General features: G+C 40.9%; 1 protein-coding gene across 1 annotated transcript; it reads right to left on the bottom strand.

Moving 5' to 3' along the window:
* Nucleotides 1–631: 631 nt before the first annotated feature.
* Nucleotides 632–24,317, bottom strand: dennd4a (DENN/MADD domain containing 4A). Its single transcript, XM_068723015.1, has 30 exons — nt 24,131–24,317; nt 19,466–19,797; nt 19,011–19,257; nt 18,846–18,915; nt 18,530–18,699; nt 17,432–17,670; nt 17,233–17,299; nt 17,009–17,067; nt 16,766–16,910; nt 16,300–16,475; nt 15,858–15,958; nt 14,498–14,716; nt 13,901–14,046; nt 13,437–13,457; nt 11,673–11,806; nt 11,180–11,312; nt 10,634–10,840; nt 10,403–10,531; nt 10,134–10,278; nt 8,752–8,874; nt 7,535–7,645; nt 5,925–6,763; nt 5,613–5,829; nt 4,942–5,033; nt 4,662–4,837; nt 4,019–4,361; nt 3,478–3,595; nt 3,028–3,190; nt 2,871–2,935; nt 632–2,434 (listed from the first exon to the last, which is right to left on the bottom strand). Exons 2-30 carry the CDS (start codon nt 19,774–19,776, stop codon nt 2,298–2,300), a joined length of 5,103 nt encoding a protein of 1,700 aa, XP_068579116.1. The 5' UTR covers nt 19,777–19,797; nt 24,131–24,317; the 3' UTR covers nt 632–2,297.
* Between the last annotated feature and the right edge of the window lie 465 nt (nt 24,318–24,782).

The following is a 24,782-nucleotide window of genomic DNA, read 5'->3' as shown; positions in this document are numbered from 1 at the left end:
AAGTCATCTCTACAAAAGGCATTCTCTTCACTTGTGACCTGAAGTACAACTGTTAACCCAGTTGTATGTAATGTACGAATCTCATGACAGTGGGTCTGGATATCTGTAGAAACTGTGAAGAAAGCTATTGTAGTTGCTCTGCATTGCTGCCAATGACATGTGTCCAGTATGTCAGCAACAATACAAATACTAGAACATTTACTAGATGTTGTTACATACTCACTTTTAGCAACAATGGCAGCCTTTATATACTTTTAAAAAAAAACTTCATAAGGAGATGCAGATCTACTAAAATAGTGTAGGTAAGTGTAACCGAATGAACACAAACAGGACTATTAACATGTTTTCACTGTTTACAAAACAGAATCTACATAATATAATTACAAATATAGAATACATGCACATTTTAGAAAATGTATGTTTCTAAATATGAATGTTGTATGATATGTAATAATACACTTACACCTATAACTGTTTTATAACAATCATCATAGAGAACTTGAGTTTGCTTGAATTAATTGGTCTTTCATGCATATCAGTTTTTATACAAAAAGGTCAGGCATAGCAATAGCCCCCAGTTTTGAAAAAAACAACAAAAACAACTTGACATTCGTAGAATAAACGTGTTTATTCATAAATGAAAGCAAACTGTAGATCCAGCCAGGGAAGAAATTTAATTTTTTATATATAAAAATCATACAAATTTGTATCTGTGTTACAAATGATAAATAATACTTAATAAACACAGTTTAATTGACAAATTGTGTAAACAACATGTACACATCAAATGATGTTTTGGTCTTCCGTGATTTTTTTTAATTTATTACAACTTACAAGGTGATTAAAATGCAAATTTACACAATGTGATATTGGTGTTTATTCCAAGCACACAGCCCTGTCGAATCCAGCAGTGTATCATCAAGAGGTATAGTGATGAAGTCCAGTAATAAGCTGTGGGGCTGCATCACATTACGACCAACAGAATGTAAGCAGGTTTTTGTCAGTTAAAAGTGAAAGACAATATTAACACAGTGAAACATTTTTGGAAGTGATTCTGAATTAGTGCCAGTCACAGCTGTTGTTCTAACTTAACACCTTTGATATTAAGTATATCTATTAATATGTTCAGTGCAAAGAAACGTGCACCATCATTTGTTCAAAGAGATTTTGTTGCTCTGGATGTCACATTAAACAGTGCACTGTTGCCAAATTGTGTAAAACTGACATCTACACCATACAGTGAAGACCAAAAGGAAATATACAAAATACTAGAATCAAATACTCTGTACATTTTATAGATCCATTACTGTGCCAATTAATTAATTTCTTTATCAAAAAAAAAGTTGATTAAACTAACAGAAAACATTTATTTTTTCAATTAGTTTGATTGTACAGTTTTTAAGGAAATATATCCTCAGTGGTCCCATTTAACACATAAATCCTCATATAAAAAAAAGGTATTGCTTAAAAAACTGTAAATGAATCATAGAAGTACTATTCCCTTTTGGGTTATTTTGGTTCATTGTACAAAAAATTAAAAACAAAGAAACTAAACGTTGTGCATATACATTGATGGAGTACCCCCTTCTTGATTCAGAAATAATATCATGTTTAATAATTGAACTAAACTAGTTACCATCTAGTTTAGTGTATTCAGGTATATGAGCATGGCCCTGCTATGTGTACAGGGTGCAGATGAGGAGGAATTTCTTCGCTATATTAATTGCATGTAATGAAAATATTAAGCAGTGCAGTAAGTCCTGCAGCTGCCAAATAAAAAGTCACTTAAGCGTAGGCTGCTGGGCTACAGCATTACGTAAATGAGAAAGAATGGCAAGAGCTCATCTTGTCAAAGTGCTTTGTAAAAACACAAATGTCTAAAAGCAAGTACTTATTATACACACACACTCAACAACAGTCTTAACAAGGTCACCAGGACCACTTTGGACAATGTGATCATACACTAACTTTTACATACTTACAGCTTCAACAGAATCAAAGTCATAAAATAGACTGTATAATAACTGTACAAACAATTTACTATAGTTATACTGAAAATACAGTGGATTTTCTAAATATTTACAGACACTAGGTCGTCACTCCACGCCTCTCAGCTCTAACAGTATTCAAGAAACCTATGGCAGTTACTTTACATGAAGTGTCATGTTCCCATTGTGCTTAAGAGCTCTGTGCTCAAGTCAGGTGAGCTGGTCCTGAGTCTGACGAACAGTCCAAAAAAAATACAGCAGCAGTGACCATAGTTAAAAAACACAATGTGACAGAAGAAGAGAAGTACTTTACAGACTGGGCTCCCCAAAAGTCCTTCTGCACTCCATGACCCCTGCTCCGGGGGGCCGGTCACAGTTGTGTGTTAGCTTTACCTGGCTGGGGGTGAGGCGATCATATGCCAACTTGTACTCCCGGTCAAAAGCATCTGTAAAGAGGGATGACAATGCGTTATTGAAATGTATTTAATACATTAGCATGGGGAAGCATGCTGACGTGATTAGCAGGTATCATGTGTACCATGTTAACCAGCTTAGTTTGGCATGTTAGCAGGCTAACATTTGCTAACTAAGCACTAAACACAAAGTACACCTGAGGATATCATCTGTTTTGCAGTTATTTGGTCTGCAAGTACTGAAAGATAAAATAATAATTTGGACCTAATGATGGTGCTAGATGAAAAGTCATGGGATCACCAAAGTCAGTAGGATTCATCCTCTAGCCACAGTGGATAGCTGTACCAAATGTCATGACAATCCATTTAACAGTTGTTGATATATATTTCAGTCATGACCAAAGTGGTGGACTGAGCAACAGATAAACATAGCATGGCTAAAAACAGGATATTATGTTTTTGGACTTACTGATATTAATGTTGTTCTTTCCCAAAGCCACCAGAGCGAGGAACAATAAATCTCTGTAGAGGCTCCTTTTTGAAAGATATAGAGAAAAAAACAATTAGACTTTCCATCCATATGATATTTCAAACACGGCTTAACACTAAACTCTTTATTACCCCACCTCTGTCTTTTAAAACCCAGCTCTGGCCCCAGCAGCTGGATGATCTGGCTCATGGGCTGATAGACATCACTCTTCTTAATGTTCCTCACAAAACCCTGCAGTAGCTCCACAGTGAAGAGCTGGCCTTCTTCACATAGCCCAGAGCGCACCAGCGAGTTTGCACCTGCAAAGAACAAGAGATAAAAGTCACCCTGATCGAAGGCTCATTCATCTCCATCACTCAAAATCATTTCTGAAAGTAAAGCACAGAAAAGGGCAGCATGACCAATAGGAGTCTTGCACTGAATTATGCATGATTTTCTAGTTACTTCATATGCATTATTTAATTTACATGTAAATAATGTCTGACCTTGATCAAACCTGCCAGCAAAAAATTATTTTCTGTAAATAATTTCACCATTGAAATATATTATACCTCAGTCTGTTAAATGAAACACTTAATTGACTTACAATGTGTGTTCCACAAAACATAGCAGGGTTGGACTTTCTCTTTGTGCAACTTCAGGTTGTCCCACATAATCCTCACAAGCACCTGCTTGCTGTCCTCGGAAGAAACGCTCTGAGGAGTCTGAAAGGAGCAAAACGTGTTACTCTGTATCTTACAGCCCTTGAGAGTAGCAATATATGATGCAAACCACTATTGTCTATGTGCTATTTTTAAGTCTTTTTTGAAACTACAACTAGGAGTCACCAAAGTTAAAAATGTTGTAACCATCCACATGAAATGTTTGAACATTTTGGGAAAACACTCTTATTCGCTTTCTTGCCGAGAATTAGATGAGAAGATCAATGCCACTCTCGGCTTCAAACGGATATGAGAGTGGAATAAATATTCACATCCAACTCATGGCAACAAGGTGGAACCGTGTTATTCCTAAATGTAAAACTGTTCCTTCACACAAAGAGTTGATAAAATGATGGCTTCGTGGTTAATGGGTCATTCTACACACAACTATATGTGGGTGAGATTGACAGACACCTGCATGTTTACCTGGTCTCCGTGGCTACAGTGCTGAGAGGCCAGGATAAGAGCCGGCAGGTTACTCGGCAGCTCCAGCCTTCTGAAGTACCACACGAGGTTCCAGAAGACGATGGGGTGTTGGTCGACAACAGTGGGGGAAGAGATGGCCTCGTCGCCCTCATTTACCAGCAGGCTCTCCAGCTCCTTCCATAGAACCAGGGGACTCAAGTAGGGCACCGTCACCTGAGTCGGCCCAGCACTCCCGCTGCTCTCAGGTGACTGAGCTGTACAGTCTGCCGCAGACATTTTGGCCTCGGGATTGAGAGACGCCGACGTGATCTCCTCTGTAACAGGATTACTTTCCTTAGAAAACCTGAGGGGAGACACAGAGTGGATCTTCTGTTTAAGGAGGCCACAATAATAAAAGATTGTGTGTGTGTGTGTGTGTGTGTGTGTGTGTGTGTGTGTGTGTGTGTGTGTGTGTGTGTGTGTGTGTGTGGAAAAAGTGCTAAACAGCTAGCCACCATAACAATAGCTAATCTAGCACAAGAGATCAAAGACATTAAATCTCATTATCAGTGAATTCAGCGTGAATTATGCATCGTGTACTTCATCTGACTGAATACTGTGTACTTACTGTGGTCATACTGGTCTGTGTAAAGGGAGCATTTACCTGCTCTGTGGTCTCAGGTCTTTGATTTCCACATTGAGGAAAGGCAGGAAGGCTGTGCCACAAAAGGGACAAGCGCTGTTGAGATTGGAGTCGTTTGCTGTCCAGCCAGCCATGATCTCCTCGTCATACACCAGACAGTCACACGTCTTACAAAGTGAAGCGCTGGACATCAGCACCTACAACAAAAAGCAGCAGACATGGTGTAACAGTCAATCATGATAGTCTGAGTCAGTCTACAGAGGGGCGACTGATAAGGAATGTTTATAAGAGAGTAACTTACCTCTATGGTGTAATTGGGAGTGGGTTGGAAGCGGCTGGTGTCGGGGGAGGAATCTGGAGTGCGAGGGGTTTTAGAAGGAAGTGCCAAACCACCTGGGTACGAAAGAGGATTATATAATTAGACACACACAACAAAGCCAAGAGTTAAATAATAATCAAAGCTTTACATATCTGGATTAAATACAGCACAAGTGGAAAAATTAAATGAAGCAGAGCCTCGTCAAAGTGTACAGTCAGTGGACTTTTTCTTATTGTTGTGCTGGTTTATCAAATCTGTGTTTCACACTGGTGTGTCTGGGAGTGTGCATGTATGTGTGCATGTTCCCGTGTTGATGTGTAGCATAGGGCCTTTGGCTGGGTGCAGAGCAGCCTACACAGTGAATCCGCCCTCATGCCTGCTGGCCTAGTTTCGCACACAACAGCCCTTCTCTTACTCTAAATTTAGATTGTCAAGAAGTGTTTTTTACTGGGAACAAATACAACGCTGCAGTTAAAACAGAAATTAAACGAGCATGGCTGTATGCCTTGACTTTGTCACATCCGAGATGCCTCCATAAAAGCCACTAACTACCGTGGATTGTGTTCTTCTGTAGCAAATATTTCCATATATCAACATTAAACCAAAACCAGCATAATTTCTTATGCAGACCGATTACAGGATGTGCAACAAACCAGAGAAGGAGTTGTGTCTGAACACTCTGTTGGGGTTGCAGGGGCTGCCCAGGTTGGTATGACCCACAACCGGGCTCCTCCTGAGTCGGGATACACTGCCGTGTTGGGGAGAGGTAAAGCCATCTGGGTCCAGACAGGAGTCATTATCAAGCAGCGAGGTGCAGTCTGCCTCTCCTGAGGTCAGCGAAGATACACTAATCCGGTCACAGTTCGTCTCCTGCAGAAGAGGAAGAGAAAAATCATTGTTGAGGTAGTATTATCAGCAGTTGTATTGGGAAAATCATCAGTAAGGGGAAGTGCTGCACTACCGACCTGAGTTAATGAAGTCTGGGAGGACAGACGAGAGTAGAAGCGGCTGGCCTTCTCAGCCACGCCCTTCCCTGCTGATAAGAAGCTGCTCTTAAAGATGTCCAGAGATGGGGTGAACAGTGAATCCATGGAGAACGATGAGGATGATGGAGTAGGTGAGGAGGGCGACACCAAAGAGGAAGGCCTCTCCCTGTCTTTGGTACAGACACCCAGAGGAAGAGACGGTGACGGCCTCAGCCTCTCCTTGGATTTCACAGGCAGTGGGCGGTGTGTGTTGGAGTGGAGCAGGGTGGAGGGTCGTGGGGAGGTGTGAGGAGACGAGGCAGATCTATACAAAGGGCTTGAGGGGTTCTGCAGGTTCATACTGGATGTGCGGCTGCTCAGAGGGCTGTTGCCATTATGCATGTACATCTCAATTTCTTCAGCGAGGTTGCGGCGGGCTGTGGGCGTGCCACTGCTCTCCTGATCGCACTCTTGTACCGCATCCGTCGCCATCAATGACAGGGGATCAAACCCCCTCTCAATACCCGTTCTCCTCACAGTCCCAGCACTGCAGCTGACACTCCTCTCTATGGACCCACCTGGCCTCTCCACTGCACCACTGCAGCTGAAACTTCTCTCCAGAGGTTTCTGTTTACCAGTCTCTGTCTCCTCTTCTTCTACCCCGTGCAGTCTGTCAGCAGCTAAGTGACGCTGCTTTGTAGAGCAAAGGTGAGGGACGGTGAGCCTAAGACTTTCTTGTCCACCAGACAAGTCCAGAGATTTTGGCCTCTCTGTCTTTGGCAGAGGTCCACACAGAATGATGTCACTTGATGGACTGGAAACCAGCCTGTAGCCATTGCCTGTGACAAAAACATGTGTGGCAAGACTGAGATCTGTGGCTTTTATACACAATTATAATGGCCCATTGATATTCTTCTTTATGAGATTAGATTATTAAGGAGAGATGCTGCTGACCGGAACCTCGACCTCAAGTGCTTGAGATTTAAATGATACCAAATTATTTTTGTGCATTTGGCAAGTCCATCAAAAATCTCCAAAATAAAAACACCAATATTTGCATTCAAATTGCAAAATCTATATTTAATATAGAAAATAATCAGTTGCTGGAGTGCTGCCATTTATGTAAGCATAAAGCTATTATAGTGGGGTGAAGAAGTGCAATACTGGCAGCTACATGGTTCCTTGAGGGACAGCTGTTAATCTTAAATATGTCTTTCTTGTACTCTATCCCAAAAAATTAAGTCAGTAATTAAGCCACTGATGAAACGCCTACACCAATTAGTGAGGACTATTGATCACTAAAGCTGGAACAGAGATTGCATCAGACACGGCATGTTGTTATTAGCAACAGCATTCAAGATAAATCCTGTCGTGCAAACAGTCACCTGATTACATAAAACGTTCATCCATCAATAGAAACTGTTTCTCAAAAACATTTAAATATATCAGCAAATAGACGTGTGGGGAACACAGTACACCCACACTGCCATATGATACATAAGCTTTTAAAGAGAGACTGCTCATTTTGCTGTCAGTAAGCGGTGATTCACTCCTGCAGAAATGGTAGCTAAGTGTCAAAGATTGGAGATAGAAGCTAATCCATAACTCACTGGACTGCCTCGGTCCTTTGTCTTCCACAGCCGGGGAGTTGTTGCTCTCTCTGCTGCACATCCTCTCCTCCTCTTTGGATAGTGAATCGTAGCCTTGGTCTGACTGTCCACCTGAAAAAGAAAAGAGGCTTTACTCTTCCGAAAAAAAGCTATTTTGTTGTATTTTTTCACCCTGCTTAGTTTCCTCTTTCAGAAAGAGTTGAGTGAATAAAAAACCAGCAGTTTTGTCTCTGTGGATTGCTTTGTAAGTGACAACTGATCTGAGTTTTTCATCAACAGAGTGCAGAGACATTCCCTGCAGCACACAACCCTCCCAGAATAGAAAAGTAGGAGCAGCAGGAGAGGAATAAAGTCTTTGAAAACTTGCATCATATTCAGAAGGTCAAACTGCAGGAAAAAGCACAAACCTCTACTCTAGTTTATTTTGTTCTCTTAGAATTTCTGCTTTATTCATTTGTTTTCTCTGAGGGATAAGAAACATGAGACAAGTTTTGAGACAGATTCAAGTCCATGGTATCGTTAGAGTGTAAGAGCTTTATCCTGATGATAGATCAGTATAAGCCCTGTTGTCTCTACTGCCATTTATCCAAGGTACATTTGTCATAATATGATGCAGAAACCAACTAATCCATTAGTTGTCAAAGTCTAATCTACATTTTTTGCAAAAAGACAAAAAAAGCACAATGCCATCTTTTCTTTTGCTCTTCATGGACATGACTTTGTCCACAAATGTATGTTTGTCCACAAATGTTTTTTCTCTCATATATACATGCCTGCTGATCATCTTTTTATGTCATTGAAATGTAATTAGCCATTTTATCAATTGCTATTCTTTATAATAAAAATAAAAAGACTGTACTTGTGGATGGAACTATTTATGTATTGATGTATACTTCTGACTATTCAGATAAGCTGTTGTAACATTTTGACTTGGTAGTTAAAAGTGGCACGGCTGTGAAGCATATCTTGGTTCTACATACTTTTGTTTCTTTCTGTGGGTGTCAGGTGATGGACAAAAAGCAGAATGTTCAATGACATCAAAACAGTATTTGAGTACAATGACATTTAGAAAGAATAACTAAGGTTTATGAATCATGGTGTTTGACTACTTTTACGTTGGGGAATTAAATCAAATCAACAAGGAGCAGTAGTGACACAATTAAAGGATGAGAAAGAAATAGTTTGAAGAAGAGAGAACCAGAAGTGGGTTTTCCTACCTGTACTAAATCCATCATCACTGGAGTCCATTTTAGTGAAGTCTGTGTCGATGGAAGTACGCTCAGCAGAATCATTAGCACTGTCCAAACTGCCATGACTGACTGTATCAAGATCACTGCCATCTGAAGGGAGAGACAACAGAAAAGGGAGAGGGTGATTAAAACAAATGATCAGCGTACCAATAGGATTAAAAATCCAGAGTGAACAATCACTGAATAGTGCTGCAATCATTATCATCCACTGCAAAGCTGCAGGAACGCTTTGAATGCCACATAGCTGTCATCTTAATTGAATGACATAAAAGGATGCCAGAGTCCCAAAAGAGATCTAAAGTTTCACTTTCACTGAACAAATCCCATTAAATTGCACATTTTCAGTCAATTTTAAATTCACAGAAAAATGATTCACTGAAATAACTGAAGAATTAGGCTACTCAACATGATCACATTACCATTTTGGGAATATAACCACTTGTTGCGAGGTGAATAAAATCAAAACGAACTCACAGCAACAAACACAAAAACAAGGATACAGTAAATGTAAAGCATGATGTTTTCATTCAAGCCCCGAACACAACATGTCATTACGGTAATGAGAGTCTCACTGGGCCGTTGTGGGAATTAGGGATTGCAAAGAGCAACCTGTGTGCTTTGAATGCTGTGGAGGCAAACCTCTTCACTGTTTAATTAGTGTCATTAAAGACAGCGGGTTGGGAACAATATGTGATTGAGGAGGCTGGAGTTGGGATAAACCTTCTTATGAGACCAGGAAAGAGGCCTTCAAGAAGCAACTGCTCCCTCAGGATCACACTCATTTACATGTCGTTCATTAAGAACTACAGGAAGTAAGAAAAATCATTTACTTTCAGTCTCTCTTTTACTGAGTAATTACAACTGAACTTTATGCAATCTCAAACAAACAACTTAAGACGTGATAAGTCTGGGTATAAAACAATGACTACTGGTGCATGTTTTAGTATTTGCAGGCAGTGTGGGAGTGCATGTCAGTTATCATATTGACATTGGGCAATATACAAAAAAATATGTTATGGCTGGTAAATTCCAGTGATTATATATGTGGATGACTCATTTTTTGGAGTATAAGAGTCTTTTAATTTCTGCTGTTATCTTTATGACAACGAGTCAATTTGGAATGAAGAAATCTATGTTCATATCTAACTTTCTGTGTATTTCTAAAAATGCAAGTGATGACTGTGGGCAGTGCAGGAGTGGATTTCACCAGATGTTTGTGAAAGTGTTGCTCATAAAATTAAAAATATCAGTGATTATCAGCCAAAATCAACATGGAAGTTAGGGTTACCCAATATCAGTAAAAAGATTATATAATGCACCCTATGTCGGTAGGACATTAGTATTCTTACCTGAAAGCTGAGGATCTCTGTGTGGCGTTTGTTGTTTTCTCCCTGCTTGCTTGAACTTGAGCACACCTAAAACCACGTTCCTCAGCTTTCTCCACAAAAAGTAGCCTCCTCTGGTGGTAGAGGGCCAGGTGCTCTCCAACACCGCCTGAAGCAATGAACATGTACAGTACATGTGGTCATACATTTTAAGATTAAAATTGTTCAATTCAGAGTCAAATTAGTTTGTATATTGCTTCCTTGTATGTACAGTGCATTGAGAGAGCACGCACCTTGTTGTAGTACCCATAGGTGATGGCGTTGGGTTGAACTCCAGCTTTCTTCATCTCAAACAACACCCTGACAGCGAGGACTGGCTGACTATACTGCCCACACAGCTGCAGCAACACACGGTAGCACACCTTGGACAGATAACACCAGGATTTAAAAAAAATGTACCTACAATGGTAATGTATATAGTTGTCTATATGGTTATGGTTATCTTATACTCAGCAGTTTCCCACCTCATCTGGAGCCTGCAACTTATTGTCCTGCATCTTTCTCAGCACATCGTAAGCTGTACGCAGAGCCCGCACCTTTGAGTGGCAGGTGCCAACAAACCCTGGTAGGCAGATGAACCAAAGACCATAGCAGTGACGCAGCAGACACTTGGACCACATCTGAGGCATAGATGAATAGGTTTTGGCCATCCTTTGAGCTGATTTGATCTCCTGAGTTAAAAAAACATCACATGTAGATTTCATGTATTATCCTTTAGCAACTAGATTTGCATTTTGCATTCATATTTATACCAGTGTCCATCATTATGCAAAATGAATGCAGCAGTAAATGAGTTTAACTTCTTAAAGTGCAAACATTAAACAAAACAAATAAGGATTAGGTCTGACAATAAATTATAATCTATAATTATATGGTTTAATAATAGAAAAAGCTAGTAAAGACTAAATAAACAACAGCAAATGAAGGGTTTACATATGGTATTTCTACAACAGTCAATATTCACCTCTAGAGTCTATTTTCAAGAAAACCTCACTACTCATATGGCTGACCTGTTTAGAGCGCCTAAAGATGGCCGTAGGACTGGCAGGGCTGCTGTGGCGTGAGGCCATGCCTGCTGATGGAGGATTTGGTCCCTCCAGCGGCTCCAGAAGCTCAGCGTTCAGCACAGGGAACCCAGAGTAGCTGCAGAAAAACATATATTTACTCATATACACACACAAACTGAAATAGACATCAATCCCACATAAACACTGGTAAGCCAAGTGACGTGCACAACTGTTTGCCTTTCACAACCTGGAAGCTTGAGCACTGACATAAGGATCCAAAAGCGATGTGTTCCGGCTCAAAATAATGACAAAGCCCTAAAGCAGTGACAAATTCTTCAACAACAGAGGCAATCTTATGCTATGTCTCTTCTTTACGAGCTGCACTGTGTGCACCCAGTGTCGGTGAGAAATGCTATTGAAGTGTGTTTCAAGACAGAGTAGAATGAAAATGCCTGTCTTGTATCTGCTGTTGAGAGATTGATCTGCATTGTGGTACCTATAGCACAGAGGATGCTCTTCTCCCTGTGGTAGAGGAGGCAGCTCAGGAGGGTTGATATAGACCGTGTGCTCACTGCGGTAGGATTCATCCAGTTCGATCAGTCTGGTTTCCTCTGGCCGCTCACTGTCCATCTGGTTTTCAAGAGAAAAACACATTTGTCATTATTCTTCCCTCTGCTCTTTCCTCTTATTTTTGCTATAAACACACACATATATAGATACTAATGCTGCCTGTGGGCATCTGATACTGTATGAGCCCTCAGATAAGATCAGATTTGAGGGTCAGTAAGGACAAACAGATGTCAGTAATGAGACCATCTACATCAGAAATATGGCCCACGTTCCCAATCCATTTATCTAAAGGGCACTGCCAAGGCAGCTATAGGGGCTTGATCCTAGGACTCCCCCAAGACTAAATGAATCCAGGCTGCAGTGACCTGGACAAAATGGATGCCATGTTGCTCCAGGGACATGAAACAATTAAACTGTACTGCTTTGGCAGCAGTGCTTGATACCAAACTGCTGCCTTTCCTTCAGCTCAGAACTGACTGACTGATCTGCTGTATGGAGAAATGTGAGCAAAGCTCCACTGCCTTCCTGTCATGTCTGAGAACAACAGCAGTAGCACTCCTTTGTGTTGCATAACAAAGTAAAGCCATGTTCTCTTTTAGCAGAAAATCCCTACTGAATAGCTGTCTGGGAGATCATAAAAAAGCCTGCTATGCTGGTGTGCATTCACTTGGCTTATCGGAATCGATTACCAGCTTATCTTGGACATGAGCTTCACAACAAAACGTTAATATAATGGCAGTGGCTAAATAGCTCCCCAGTGTTACCATGTTACAGGGTTTGTTCCACTCAGTCGAGTGGATGATTCAGTCAACTAAATCTCACTGACCTATTTGCCCTCGCTTCGATTCTGCTCAGTGTTTCTCTGTTTATTGCCCTTCCTCTTACACCCAAAGGGTCTTTCTCAATCACACACTGTTTGTCAACCTCAGCAGCATTGACGCTGAGTGACGCTTAATGCTTCCACTTCCCAATAATAACCGCAATGACCACTTGTACAGGAGGTCCCACTGTTCATGCAGGATGTAAATGTGACATCCTGATTGCACAAGTTTGCAAGCACTGAGTTTTCTTTGGAGGAGAGGGTGATGTTTTGTCTTTTTTTGCGTTTTACAAAAAACATGTGTAGGCAGCTTGCATTAATAAAAGCTGTCTAATTCCAAAATGACTAACCCTCTTGCTGACAATGAACAGGACTAGTCCACATCCCCTGGGATTTAAACAACAAAACTCATAACATTTCGACAAATAAGGATTATAGCCTCCATTTTTCTATATTAGATTTCAGAGAGACTTTTAGTCACGATAGTCTGCAGTCATCTCAGCAAAAAGCAAGCACAAAATTTCACTGTCTCAACATCACCTCAGAGTCTCTAACAATTCTGCATAACTTCTTTGTGTGGTTCATTCTAATGGCACCTGGTTCAATAATGCAGATTGCTGACACAAGTTGACAGCTAATGCACATCCTCACAATATAGACTTCTCCTGCACTTTTAGCTCCACTCCCGTCTCCCCTCACTTTGATTTATTCAGTCCAGACTCACAAAACACTCTGAGCTGAGTCACGGACTAAGAACATTGGAAAACACTTTACTTGGGCTTACGCCTGATTCTACTACAGCTGAAAAGGTAGAAGAGCATTAAAAAAAAAAAAAAAAAAAAAAACTGTGTTTAAGCTCTGGTAGCTTACCTTGCCTCCGGTGGTGAAGAGCTACCAGGCAGCGGGCATGATGACAAACAGAGCAGCAGAGACAGCAAAAGGCAGACAATTAGTGAAGAAGAAGAGGAGCACAAATTAAAAAAAAGCAAGACCAAAGCAAGAGAAATACCAGAAAAGAAGACTGAAAAGCATTTTTAAAAGGACTGGACTCATTATAGATGAGAAACGTGTAGCACTGATGTTAATAAGCGGATCAAGTGAGATGGTGGAGTGTTCATTAATCTTTGTTTATTTCCAACCAAACCAAGACCTTCATGAGACATCTTAATTGAAAGAACAGCATGTTATTAATCTTCCCTAAAGCCCCAGCTTTGTTTCTTCTCCAAGCAGGTGGAAGCCAGGCTAAATATTGTCTTCGGAGCACTTGTTTCTACACAGCAGAATGATGCAGTACTTCTGAAGAATCCATAGTAAAGATCATCTGCAAAGCTCACCTTATCAACACACTCATCAAAGAAAGCCAGGCTGGCGTCTTTATCGCTGACAAAGGAGCACTCCTCTATGAAACGACTGAACATTTGAGTCTTGGTCATGAGGGAGTAAAACCTCTGGTGGGAGCGGTCCCTGCTCTTTACGAAGCCTATGAAACAAAACACATTATGTAATAACAGACATGAAAAGTGGGCAGTAATATTGGATTATAAAACCGGACATTCCCTTATCAAGCTGTTTCAGGACATTTGCAGGATCAACATGCAGACTTAACCAACATTTACAGGAAATAAATACTGTTGAATGAAACAATTTGTTCTCTGCTGCTCCGCTTGCAGAGAAGCAGATGTGTGAGGACAGTCGGCTGTAAATCATGGCAGTTTGTCTGATTTGTCATCCAAACCTAATTTCCACTGTGGCTTAAGCTAAATCACCAGAGTCATTACAGCAGTTATTTAGGCCTAACTTTAATGCAGCAGCACTCAGACCATAACCCCCTGACCTACTACAGCAATTAATCACATCTAGGCATGGCTACAGTAGCTTGTCAGCACCTTCTTGTCATTGCATACAATACAACATTGAAGACTGAAGAGTACCTTGGATGTCGAAGAGGGAGCTGGCATCGGTGGTCTTCTCAGAGGGAGCTTGGGTGATGGGCAGCAGGTAGGAACGGTAGCCTCGGAGGATGGCTGCCATGAAATTCAGGAAGGCCTCCTGGATCTCCAGCTCCAGAGTGTGGAGGCTCTTCCCACCATTGAGCTCAATGTCAGTTACTGTGTGCTCCATCTGCACATCTTCACGGTTCAGCTGACCACCTGAAAGCACACAACAGTACAGAACAAATAAGCACATAAACAACTTAGCAACAAATAATTGGTTATTTAAAACCAAACAACTACAGTACAGATCAAGTTTGTTACACAATATTCAGTGGAGGACAAGAAGCGAAAAACACAGCAGATAGAAAAGGGTTTTCAACAGGTTAGTTGTTATTCTATGTAACCTGCACACAGCTCTGGCTGTACAGTACATTAGCTAACCAAATAACAGTTATCTATTGCTAAAATACAGATAGCACTATGAATGTGACGCTGAGGACAACCAGACTAAACTAAGCCAAACTCTTACTGTTAAACTAAAAGAGATCACATTCCCGCTAGAGGTGCAGTGAGGCTGCGTGCACTGTGGTGCTTTGAACTAAATGCTAACGCCAGCATGCTGACATGCTCACATGGACAATGCTAATGTGCTGGCTGTAATGTTTACCATGATCAGCGTCTAGCTTAGCGTGTTAGTATGCTAACATTTGGTAATTAGCAATAAACACAAAGTACAGCTAAAATGTCATTCGTTTTGCATGCAAAGTTATTTGGTCATTAACCAAAAAACAACTTCAAATGTTAGCGCTGGATGAAAGGGTAAGGGATCACCAAAGTCAGCAATCATCATCCTCTGGGGATCATGAATGTCTGTACAAAATGGATCAAAATGAAGGACTGACACTGGCAACACTGCCACAGGCTAGTGTGACTAAAAAAAAAAAAATGCACCTCAACCATGGTTATAAACAACTATTAGCACACAATTAATTTTAGTTTTTTGTTGTTGTATGTTTCAGTATCACTGGCTAAACTATTGTATTTTCAATTCAGCCAAAATGGAGTGAAAGCAGAAAAACATACAAAAATAAATCTGTTGCAATCAAAGAGCTCCTTTGTAGGCTGGGATTCATGGGAATCTCGTTAAATGACTAATCCAAGTAGATGAGGCAGGTTGAGCAGGAGAGAATACAGAATAATGTACACTTTATATCTCCTGGGATGCACTTTCATATAGCAGTGTACGCATTCCAATGAGTTTTCCTGTAAAATTGACAGTACAGGCTTACTCAACAGACTCAAGTAGCCAAACTAAATTATTCATGAAACCACATAAAATGACTCAGACTGGACTCACCCTCAGTGAGCTGCTGATAGAGCTTATTCAGAGTATTCAGAAGATGTTTGCAGGCTCTCCTGGGCAAGATTTTCCACGTTAAAGCCTTCTTGTCATCTTTTCTGAAAGAACACCATATGGTTTACATTACACGGGAGGACAGTCAAGGAACATTGCAAAAGATATATGGAGGGAGACGGATTCACTGACATCAGCACTGACAATTTAATCTGTCTGTAAAATAGCTCTTGGATTGATGTGGCAGACCAATGCTCACCCAAATGTGTACAGTAAGAATATTTCACATTCCAGCTCGTATCATTACACAAGAGGCTCTCACTGACAGATTTCGATAACCTTGGGAAGAACTTGTGGAAACCTAAATCTTGAGCAGATGATTTCTGGCGCAGAGTCTTAAAGTTGAAGGTGGCCATCTATCACAGAGCGGTTAGAGGTCACTTACTGGGAGATTGTGTTGGTGTCCAGGTCCACACAGCTGATGTCAGCAGGGGGAACATAAAGGTCAAAGTATCGGGAGTCCACACCCACGATGAAAGGGCACGGTGCGCTGAGCACACCGGCCAGTGCCAGCGGGCACAGAGGGATGTACGGGCACGGCCAGTGGAAGGGGAAGATCATCTGAAAGGGAGGATCAATACATTACAATGTGATCAATACATACACTGCAGGGACGATACAAGGTTTATACATAGAACTAAACAGACATGTTTCTTATTTTCTCCTTGGTTTTGAGAACTTCATATGCACATTTCTTTGAAGAGCGTTTTTTTTTTAGGTAATTGTTGTGGAACATAATAACAGAAGCTCTTCTTTGGTGTGATTATGTAGATATAATCACATTAAAGACCACCCTCTTTCGTGGTATTGGAAGGAATAGTGAAAAGGAAGGAAAAGAACAAAAGACTTACGGACACAAGGGCCTCTGTAACACTTGTGAGCACAGCTGGACGCAGGGAATGAACCAGGATCTTGTGCTCTGTGACAGCCAGCACCAGCAGAGTGGCTGCGTTCTTCGGGCCCAGATTCAGTAGTAATGTGGAGAGGCTTCCACCACTAGACATACAAATAAAACAAATGGTCCCACATCAAGACTGAGGCAAATATAGTATGTCTTCATGTTATAAGTTGACATTTTACTGATGTTTCTCTACCTGAGAGGCAGTGGAGAGGACACAGGTTGGCTGAGTATCAGGCTGTCGTGTGGAGACAGCTGTGGAAGACGCACAGGAGTGTTAGAGCATTACAGCATCAGTGGTGGGAGGATTTAGCTTGTGACTACGGCGTGTTGAAAAGACATTCATGTCAAACCAAATGATGCGAGCATACAGAACTTAAGTTGTTACTTCACTCATCAAATTTCACATTTTGAGCTCACCTGCACTAGGATGCGTGGTCTCTGAGTAGAGGGGAACGGTACATTTTGCATGAAGTGAGAGATGTGCCTGTGAGTAAAAAAAGAATGACTTAATAAAGCAGTAAGGGCGAGACTAAGAATAGACCTGAAGCTTTGAACCTGATTGTTGAATGAGTAATAGACTTCAACAAAGAGAATACGTGTGTAAAACACTGCTAACTTTTCAATAGGCAGGGCATGTGGTCCAGAGATGGAGTATCGGTAGAGGAAAGTGAGAAAGCTCCTGAAGGACTGGAAAAATGGCCAGTGGGAGAGCAGACAGATGCTCTTGTTGCTGTAAACACTCCTGGTCCCGTCAGGTCCAAGATCAGCACTTGGCAGGCCGAGCTGTGAGCGCTGACGCTCAGACAGGTTCTCCTCTGAGTAAGGCTCATAAAACTGGATGGCAGCTCCGTACACCTGCAAGCAAAATGATCACAGTGTAACGTAAAAGAATACACACGCACAAAAATACTTGTTAACACCCAGATGCAAACTTTACAAAGACACAAACCACAGTAGTCAGAGGTCGTTTGAAAGAAGTTATTCAGGTAAGCTGTTGTGTCGGCTCCACTAGAGATTTTTCCTCATAATGAATCAGCTAAGACACTCAGTCCTTTGAAGTTGTTCCTCCCAAATAAATAAACAAATCATTCCAGGCCTGAAGTACCAGTAGACTAGTCTGCAGAAGACTAGAGGTTGCATCGAAGAAGGAGTGAGCACTGAGGCATTCAGCATTTAAAACTTAAGCACCAGCCCAACTGGTGCATGAGCTATCCATTATTCAAAAGATGAGCTACAAAAAAAAATCTTTTATGCTGCATTGCTTTCAAAGGCTTACAGCCTTTTAGTATTCCAAACACAGCCTTCAGACCATTTTTGATTCCAGTCAGAGTTTAGAAGTTGATTAAGATTGTCTGTCTTAGAAAAACTACAGCAGTTCATCAACAAACTAATCCCTAAGGGATGCTAATGCACAGAGAGAGAGAGAGAGACAAGGGGATAGAAAGATGGAGAGGCTGCCTGAAATGAAGCAATTAAGGGAGGATTTATGTATTTAAGGGTAGAAAACTGATGCCAACTTTGGGGGAACTGCTTAATTAATGATGATGTAAATGAAACCTAACAGGACTCTGAAGGGAGTGGTGGTTTCCTCAGCACAACCACTATGCATGTTTGTGTGTGTTTTGCACAAAGGCACAAAAACATGAGTGATCATGAAAATGTATGAGAAAGGAACATAGTTATTGGTACTGTTAATGTAAATAGGTGGTTTTACCTTCTCTCCAGAGGCACCAGTCAGTACAAATGTGGAAAAAACAGGCAGGGAGTGTTTTGTGTGTGCTGGCCAGCACTCGACCATTGCCCCCATGGGCAGGCAGAACATAGGCACGGACTCAGGCAGTGGGAAGGGCTCGTAGTCCTCTTCAGGGTACCTACACAGCAGACCTGGACACAAATTTAGATAACACAGTCAAACGCAGGCCGTTACATGTTGAATTACAGGCAGAGTACCTGAATAAATCCAAATTCTTTTATCTGATTACTTGTGAAGTATATTTTGCCAATAATACAAATTCTGCACGCCACTTTACCTGCTTTGTATGCGATTGTGTTTGCTTTAGCCAGAGACTTCTTGTAACAAACATAAACTGAGGATCCCCACTGAAATAGGAGAAAATACATCACAGTTCAATGAAAACCTGCATTATTTGTGCAGACACTCAAGCTATAACTGTGATCTCAGAGATCTATCCCACCATGCTGCTGTTGAGGTTCTTGTCGACCTTGCAGAAGGTGTGAGGAGGCGTCTCCCCCTTGCCGGGGATGATAATGCAGACATCAGTGACAGCCAGTGAAGTGTGGGGCTGGCTCTTTGGGGCGCGGCGATAGGTGATGTAGATGCGTTGGGACGACGAACTGCTGATGTTGGCAGGGCGACCTGAGGGCGTGGTCTGGACGATGTGACATCCAGGTTTCAGTTTCTCTTTCCACTCGTACAGAACCCTGAAATACAAGGGATTGTTAGACTGACTTTTTTATTTGATCCTTTTCAAACAAGACATTTATAAAGAAATATTACTGGAGCACTTTGATGGTGTATTTATCGGTGAGATATCAGACTAGAGGAAGAGTTTAAGAGCAGATTATAGTGACCCAAGTGATTAGTGGTGCTGGGTGAGTAATGGGTCAGTGACTGAGGATTACTGCTTACCCAAGATCTGTCAGTGGAGGCTTATCTCTGCCTCGCTTGAAGCACAAGAATATCTGTGGGCCCCTGAGGCTGGCTCCATTAAGCTCTGCAGAGAGGCCTGAGGGGGTGCTTTCAACACAGGTGAAACCTGGGGGTACCTCTTCACCCAGGGAGCGGATCACCACAGCTATGTCGGTGATGGGGGCTTTTGGTTTCACAGACTTTGGGCCGGCATCGTCAAAGTGAAGCTCCTCCTCCAGAGGCTTGGACAAGTCGGTGAGGCCGGCAACCACAAAGTAATCGGCTACACGAGGCCCTTTATCCTCCATCATTTCCCATTCCCACACTGTGGGCTGAAATATATAGAAGGGAGAGAGGGGAGGAATTCCATTATGCATTTAAATCACATTGCCCGCTGTAGTTTTGTCTTAAAACAAAAGAAAATGGGCCTTTGCTATCAGGAAACGACCTGGCTGAGCAGAGTAGGCTGACTCTTGCATTAAACACACAAATAAAGATACCATGCATCATGTAAAATAGACATTAAGTTCATTACAAATGCATACTATAGTGAAGAAACAACATAATATAATGGGAGCATCTGGAACCATTTAGCTTGCATTCCTGTCTGCAAAAACACCATATTTCAACAAGAAATATGGGAGGGCTTAAGACCAATGACCTTGCTATATGCCATGACTGATTATGTAAAATAAAACACATGCCTTTGTAGAAAAAAAAATGTGCAGAAACGAAAAGTGCCAGAACTTTTACAGAGCATTAGGAAATGAAGAGAGGGTGCACTGGAGTGCAGCAAAATGCCTTTTCTGAGCTCTCAGTGAAGTAATATTTAGACAACATATATTCTGCGTTAAACAATGTCATGGAAAAGAAAGGAACAGAGTGAGTACCTGTGAGTCAGCTTGTTACAGCTTTATCACAGAGCATGGAGCCCTGGAAGCCCTCGCAGCACTGGGCCAGCTTATTGTGCTTCAGCTGAAGAGCCTGCTTTATCTCTCTCAGCAGTTCCTCCACACTCACTAGCAAACCGATAAACAGCTGCCAATTATTTTCCCCACTGGGATGTGATGGAGTTAGCATAAAGTTATTCCCCTCCTCTGCGCTGGATGCGTCACTGCTAACAACCATGGCACACAAGAGGCGGTGACCATATCTCACCCACTTAGGACTTTGACTTCCACTAGCTTTAAAGCCAATGGATCTATGTGCCATTTCCCATGTGGCCGAGTGATGGGACAGAAAGCTAAGCACTGCTTACAGGCTTAGGGCGTGAAACTCACCGCTAACATGAGAACATGGAAAACAGAAGATAATCTATGGTAGCAAGCGCATTCCTGAGCCTACCAGAAGCCATAAGACCATCCTAAGCAATTTAAAATTAAGTCAAATGCATTTCCTGATTGACAAGCCGCTCTGCTATGTACATCAGTGATAGTTGTCTTTTAAAATGATGACTCATCATCACAAGATTGTTTTTGGTTTTGCAGTGTTTTGGCCTACATGTGTTTCTGAGTGTTTTCCCTGATTAGCTGACGGCTGTTACGATGCGAGTTATTTGTGCTCTGCAGTGTTGAGCCTTGAGGGTATACCCGATGACTCAGCATGCCAAACCAAAAGGTTTTCAGCTTTTTCGGATGTCCTTCAATACTGGATTTTATTAAAGGGCAAAGTAGTGTCATGGAAAAAATGTGAAATATTTACGAAGTAAAAATTTACCATTACAGTATGTATAAATACATTACAGTTGCACTGATGGATGACAATATTTTTTCATCTTATGCATCTTTTGTTCACTCTGGTTCTCTCTGGAGTGTTTATGAGCTGTACTATCGATTTCTGAAAATCGACAGGAATTGACACACTTTTAAGACGTCATTGTGTTCTCACAATAGATGCACATTTAAAGTTGTTGCTTAACTAGTCCTTTGTCCATGTTGCTCCACTGGTTCCACTTTGACAAGTAGCACCAAAGTACTTATACAAAAAAACTTTAAATTTCCCAGAGTGATTTGTCTACAATATGATGGTCTTTTCTTCCTATTAGATAAACTATACTATTATCAAGCTTTTCTGACAGGAGATAATGTCTGCAAATAACCACGCCTCAATGATTATGATAAATCTGTTCATTGTTATCTGTGTTTACATTCATTTAATTTCATTTTAGGAAAGTTAAAGGCCAACATGTGTCTGTTCTGTAACTTTACCTTTTTGTAACACTTATGCCAGTCTGAAAATACCTGCTCTCAGTAGGTATCGCGTGAATGCTGCTAAAGATACAACCGATGGCATGGCAGATGTGTCGTATAATACTTGGAAGGTTCAGGATTAAATATAGATGTAATCTCCAGCTCCAACTACGACTACATCCTCTGCTGCGTCTATTCCTCCCCCTCAGCAGGACGCAGAGGAATAAAATGATATCAAACCATAGCAACAACATTAAAACTGAACACTGAACTGAAAGACTGATCATTTATCCCTTTGATGCTGAAACCAGTCGGGAACATGGTTCTGGTTAAAATGTATTCTGTTCAGAAAGAAATCTCTGAGACAGCCTGAGAATAAAATGTTTTAAAAGCAAATATTGACAGATATACTCTGAATATAAATACGCTATAACAATAGTTTCTGTCTGTTTCCTTCATGTTACTGGCCTTTTTGTTGTACTGAACTGGAAGCTATTACACACTCATCTCACCTCTCAGTGAACTAGCCTGTCCACAGTTTTTGCCCCCCCCCCCCCCCCCCCCCCCCCAGCAAGGTTTTTTGTGGGTTTTACTTTGTTCTCCATTAGTGTCCAAGATTGATAATGTTGTGTACAGCTACATTAGATTAGAATTAGCCTTTTTGCTGTCATTTGTTGTGTACTTTGTTTTGTTGTTTGTACACAGTGTTGCATCCCTTTAAAGCATCAGTCCATCAATGTAGAAATACCTCTGAAATCCTTTGAGACCTGCGACCAAACAGAACTGACTTGATATTTCATTTTCTACACAATTTTCGACTCTATTCCTAGCTCCCTTATTCTAGGCAATTATATGTTAGCCCAAGACTGGAAGTGAGTCACTCACAGTCTACCCAGAAACTGCAATCTTTTCATTCACCACAGTTTTCTTCATAAAAGCAGCACAAATAAGGACATGGTGGATTTCCTCTTGTCAGCTAACAAGCCAACTTCCCTATTCACATCCACTATTGTTTTTATGAGTCACCTCCTACTGTCAGCTTTGCAGAGATGACAGATTGATAGTGATTTGTTTACCTCTTGACCCATAATATTCCCAACATTTGAATTGTACCGTGAAGTAGTCACAAACTTTCCACACTGTTTGAGAATATCACACTTTGCATTCTGTATCTGTTAGTCCCTTCATTTAAAATATTGCAATATGCCCTTTGTGGTTGCACCATTGGTTAAATGTAAAAACTGTTCGTCCCTTTTAACTCTTTCCCCTGTAGTTCAACCTGACCTACTAACATTGCTTGTCCACACAGAACCAGTTTGTAAAGAAGGAACTGCCAATTGGTTTGTCAGGTAAATCAGGCTCAATTTTGACAAAAATACAAATAATGAAAACATGTTATTTGTTTATAGCTTTAACAGTGACAGAATATTTCAAAACGGAACGAGATCAAATCCAAAATGGATGTTATAATTGGAGCCTATAATTGGAAATACCTTTTGATTTATCATGCAAGAAACATCTATTTTTCAATATTTTCCCCAAACAGTCATGGTTGATATTGACACGGAACCTTTAAAAATAATTGAACCTCTCTAGACACTGGATGGGATTTTGAGCTCAGAAATAAAGGCCTTTTTACTTTTGCTTTGAGCATCACAGTGTTGTAATTATGGCCCAAGAGACCAAGGCAGTGGCTGCTGGACAGTCAGTCTCAGGCTGTGCAGGGATTAAAGGGCTCTGTTAACAGCAGGAGGGCAGGGAGGATGGGCAGTCTGATCGGTGGAGGGAACCACCACAACATTTCACTCAGCATCTGTTCCCCTTTAGCCATGAAGACAACCCTCACCCTCATCAACCATTCGCATTCCTCATGTTTGACATGGGGGGGGGCACTTGATGAGGCAAACCACACACGCCCAAGATAAATAGAGCAGAAAGATGAAGGAGAAAATACTCTAAGGTAGTGGTGGAAAAACATTAAAGAATCCTGCATGATGAGCTTGCAATGCTTGCATTTCGTGCAAAGCCATGTCAGCATTTGGTCCTATGAAAACACAACTGACCATAGCAACCACAATACTACAGAGGGGGTTTCTCATATGCTCACATCACAAGAAGCCATCTTATGGAGCAAACACGAAATGCAATAAAATAAGCCTCCATATGGCTTCTTTGTTACCAATGGACGCACTGTAAATATAGAGAATCCCACACAGGCTGGGATGCTTACTATAAAGCCTTGAATTATTCTTGCAATGCATATAGCTGGACGACAATAATATAACACATTTACCTTGTCGATCAATTGTCCTAATCAACCATCCAACAACAAAATATAAATTGTAACGCTAACAGACATCATCACAAAATACATCACAAAGTGTTCAAAAATAAACATATAACACACCTTAATTATAAAGACTGGGTGTGTGGGCGTCGTTTGTTGTTATTCTCAATAAAAGAAGAATCTACTCACATCACGATTGAAAGATGATCTGTCGAATGAACCCACGTCGAAACAAAACCAATATAGCTGTTGATAAGAAATATTATTTCTCACTATATGCTTCAGCTATTTTTTTTTTTTAAATCTATGTCTTAATTTGTTATCATAAAAAAAAAAAAATTCACAGCGTAATGGATGAATCCGAACAGCCCGTGTAGTCCCGAGCAGCGCTTTATCGAGACCTGCGCGGCTCACGTGACTGATTACAAACCCCGTCGACGTCACTGATGACATTGCTGGCAGCTGTGACAGAGGAGCAACGTATGTGTCTGTGAGGAAACATTTGGCACAACTGCGTACAGGAGTAATAAGAAAGATATATGTAGATAGAGCTTTATCATAGCCTGTTATTGTCATGATAATGGTTATGACTGGGATTATTATTATCATTATAATTACTAAGAATAATAAGAATCATGTGGCCCGCTAGAATTTTTTTAACTGGCATATACCATCTCAAAACAATATAATCTTTTTTTATTTAGTTTAGTTTTTTTTACCTGTTAAAAAAAATATATTTTTTTATTAAATACTTCATCATTTATGATAAAGTAACAAGCATCCTCACACCACAGAAGAGAAGGTTGAAACAGCAAATTTTGGGATTTTCTACATTAAAAAA

Source organism: Cebidichthys violaceus, unplaced genomic scaffold, assembly GCF_023349555.1.
Source record: "Cebidichthys violaceus isolate CVI_PGR_0920_01 unplaced genomic scaffold, fCebVio1.0.p SCAF_3, whole genome shotgun sequence".
NCBI lineage: Eukaryota > Metazoa > Chordata > Actinopteri > Perciformes > Stichaeidae > Cebidichthys > Cebidichthys violaceus.
The sequence above is the reverse complement of the archived record's forward strand: the minus strand, read 5'-3'. Positions and strand labels throughout refer to the sequence as shown.

Coding starts and splice junctions, on each gene's coding strand:
- dennd4a (XM_068723015.1), bottom strand. CDS start 19,776: ATGATGGAGGATAAAGGGCCTCGTGTAGCCGATTACTTTGTGGTTGCC. Junction 10,279..10,402: donor CCTATGGGTACTACAACAAG/GTGCGTGCTCTC, acceptor TCATTGCTTCAG/GCGGTGTTGGAGAGCACCTG. Junction 4,362..4,661: donor GACCTGAGACCACAGAGCAG/GTAAATGCTCCC, acceptor GTCTCCCCTCAG/GTTTTCTAAGGAAAGTAATC.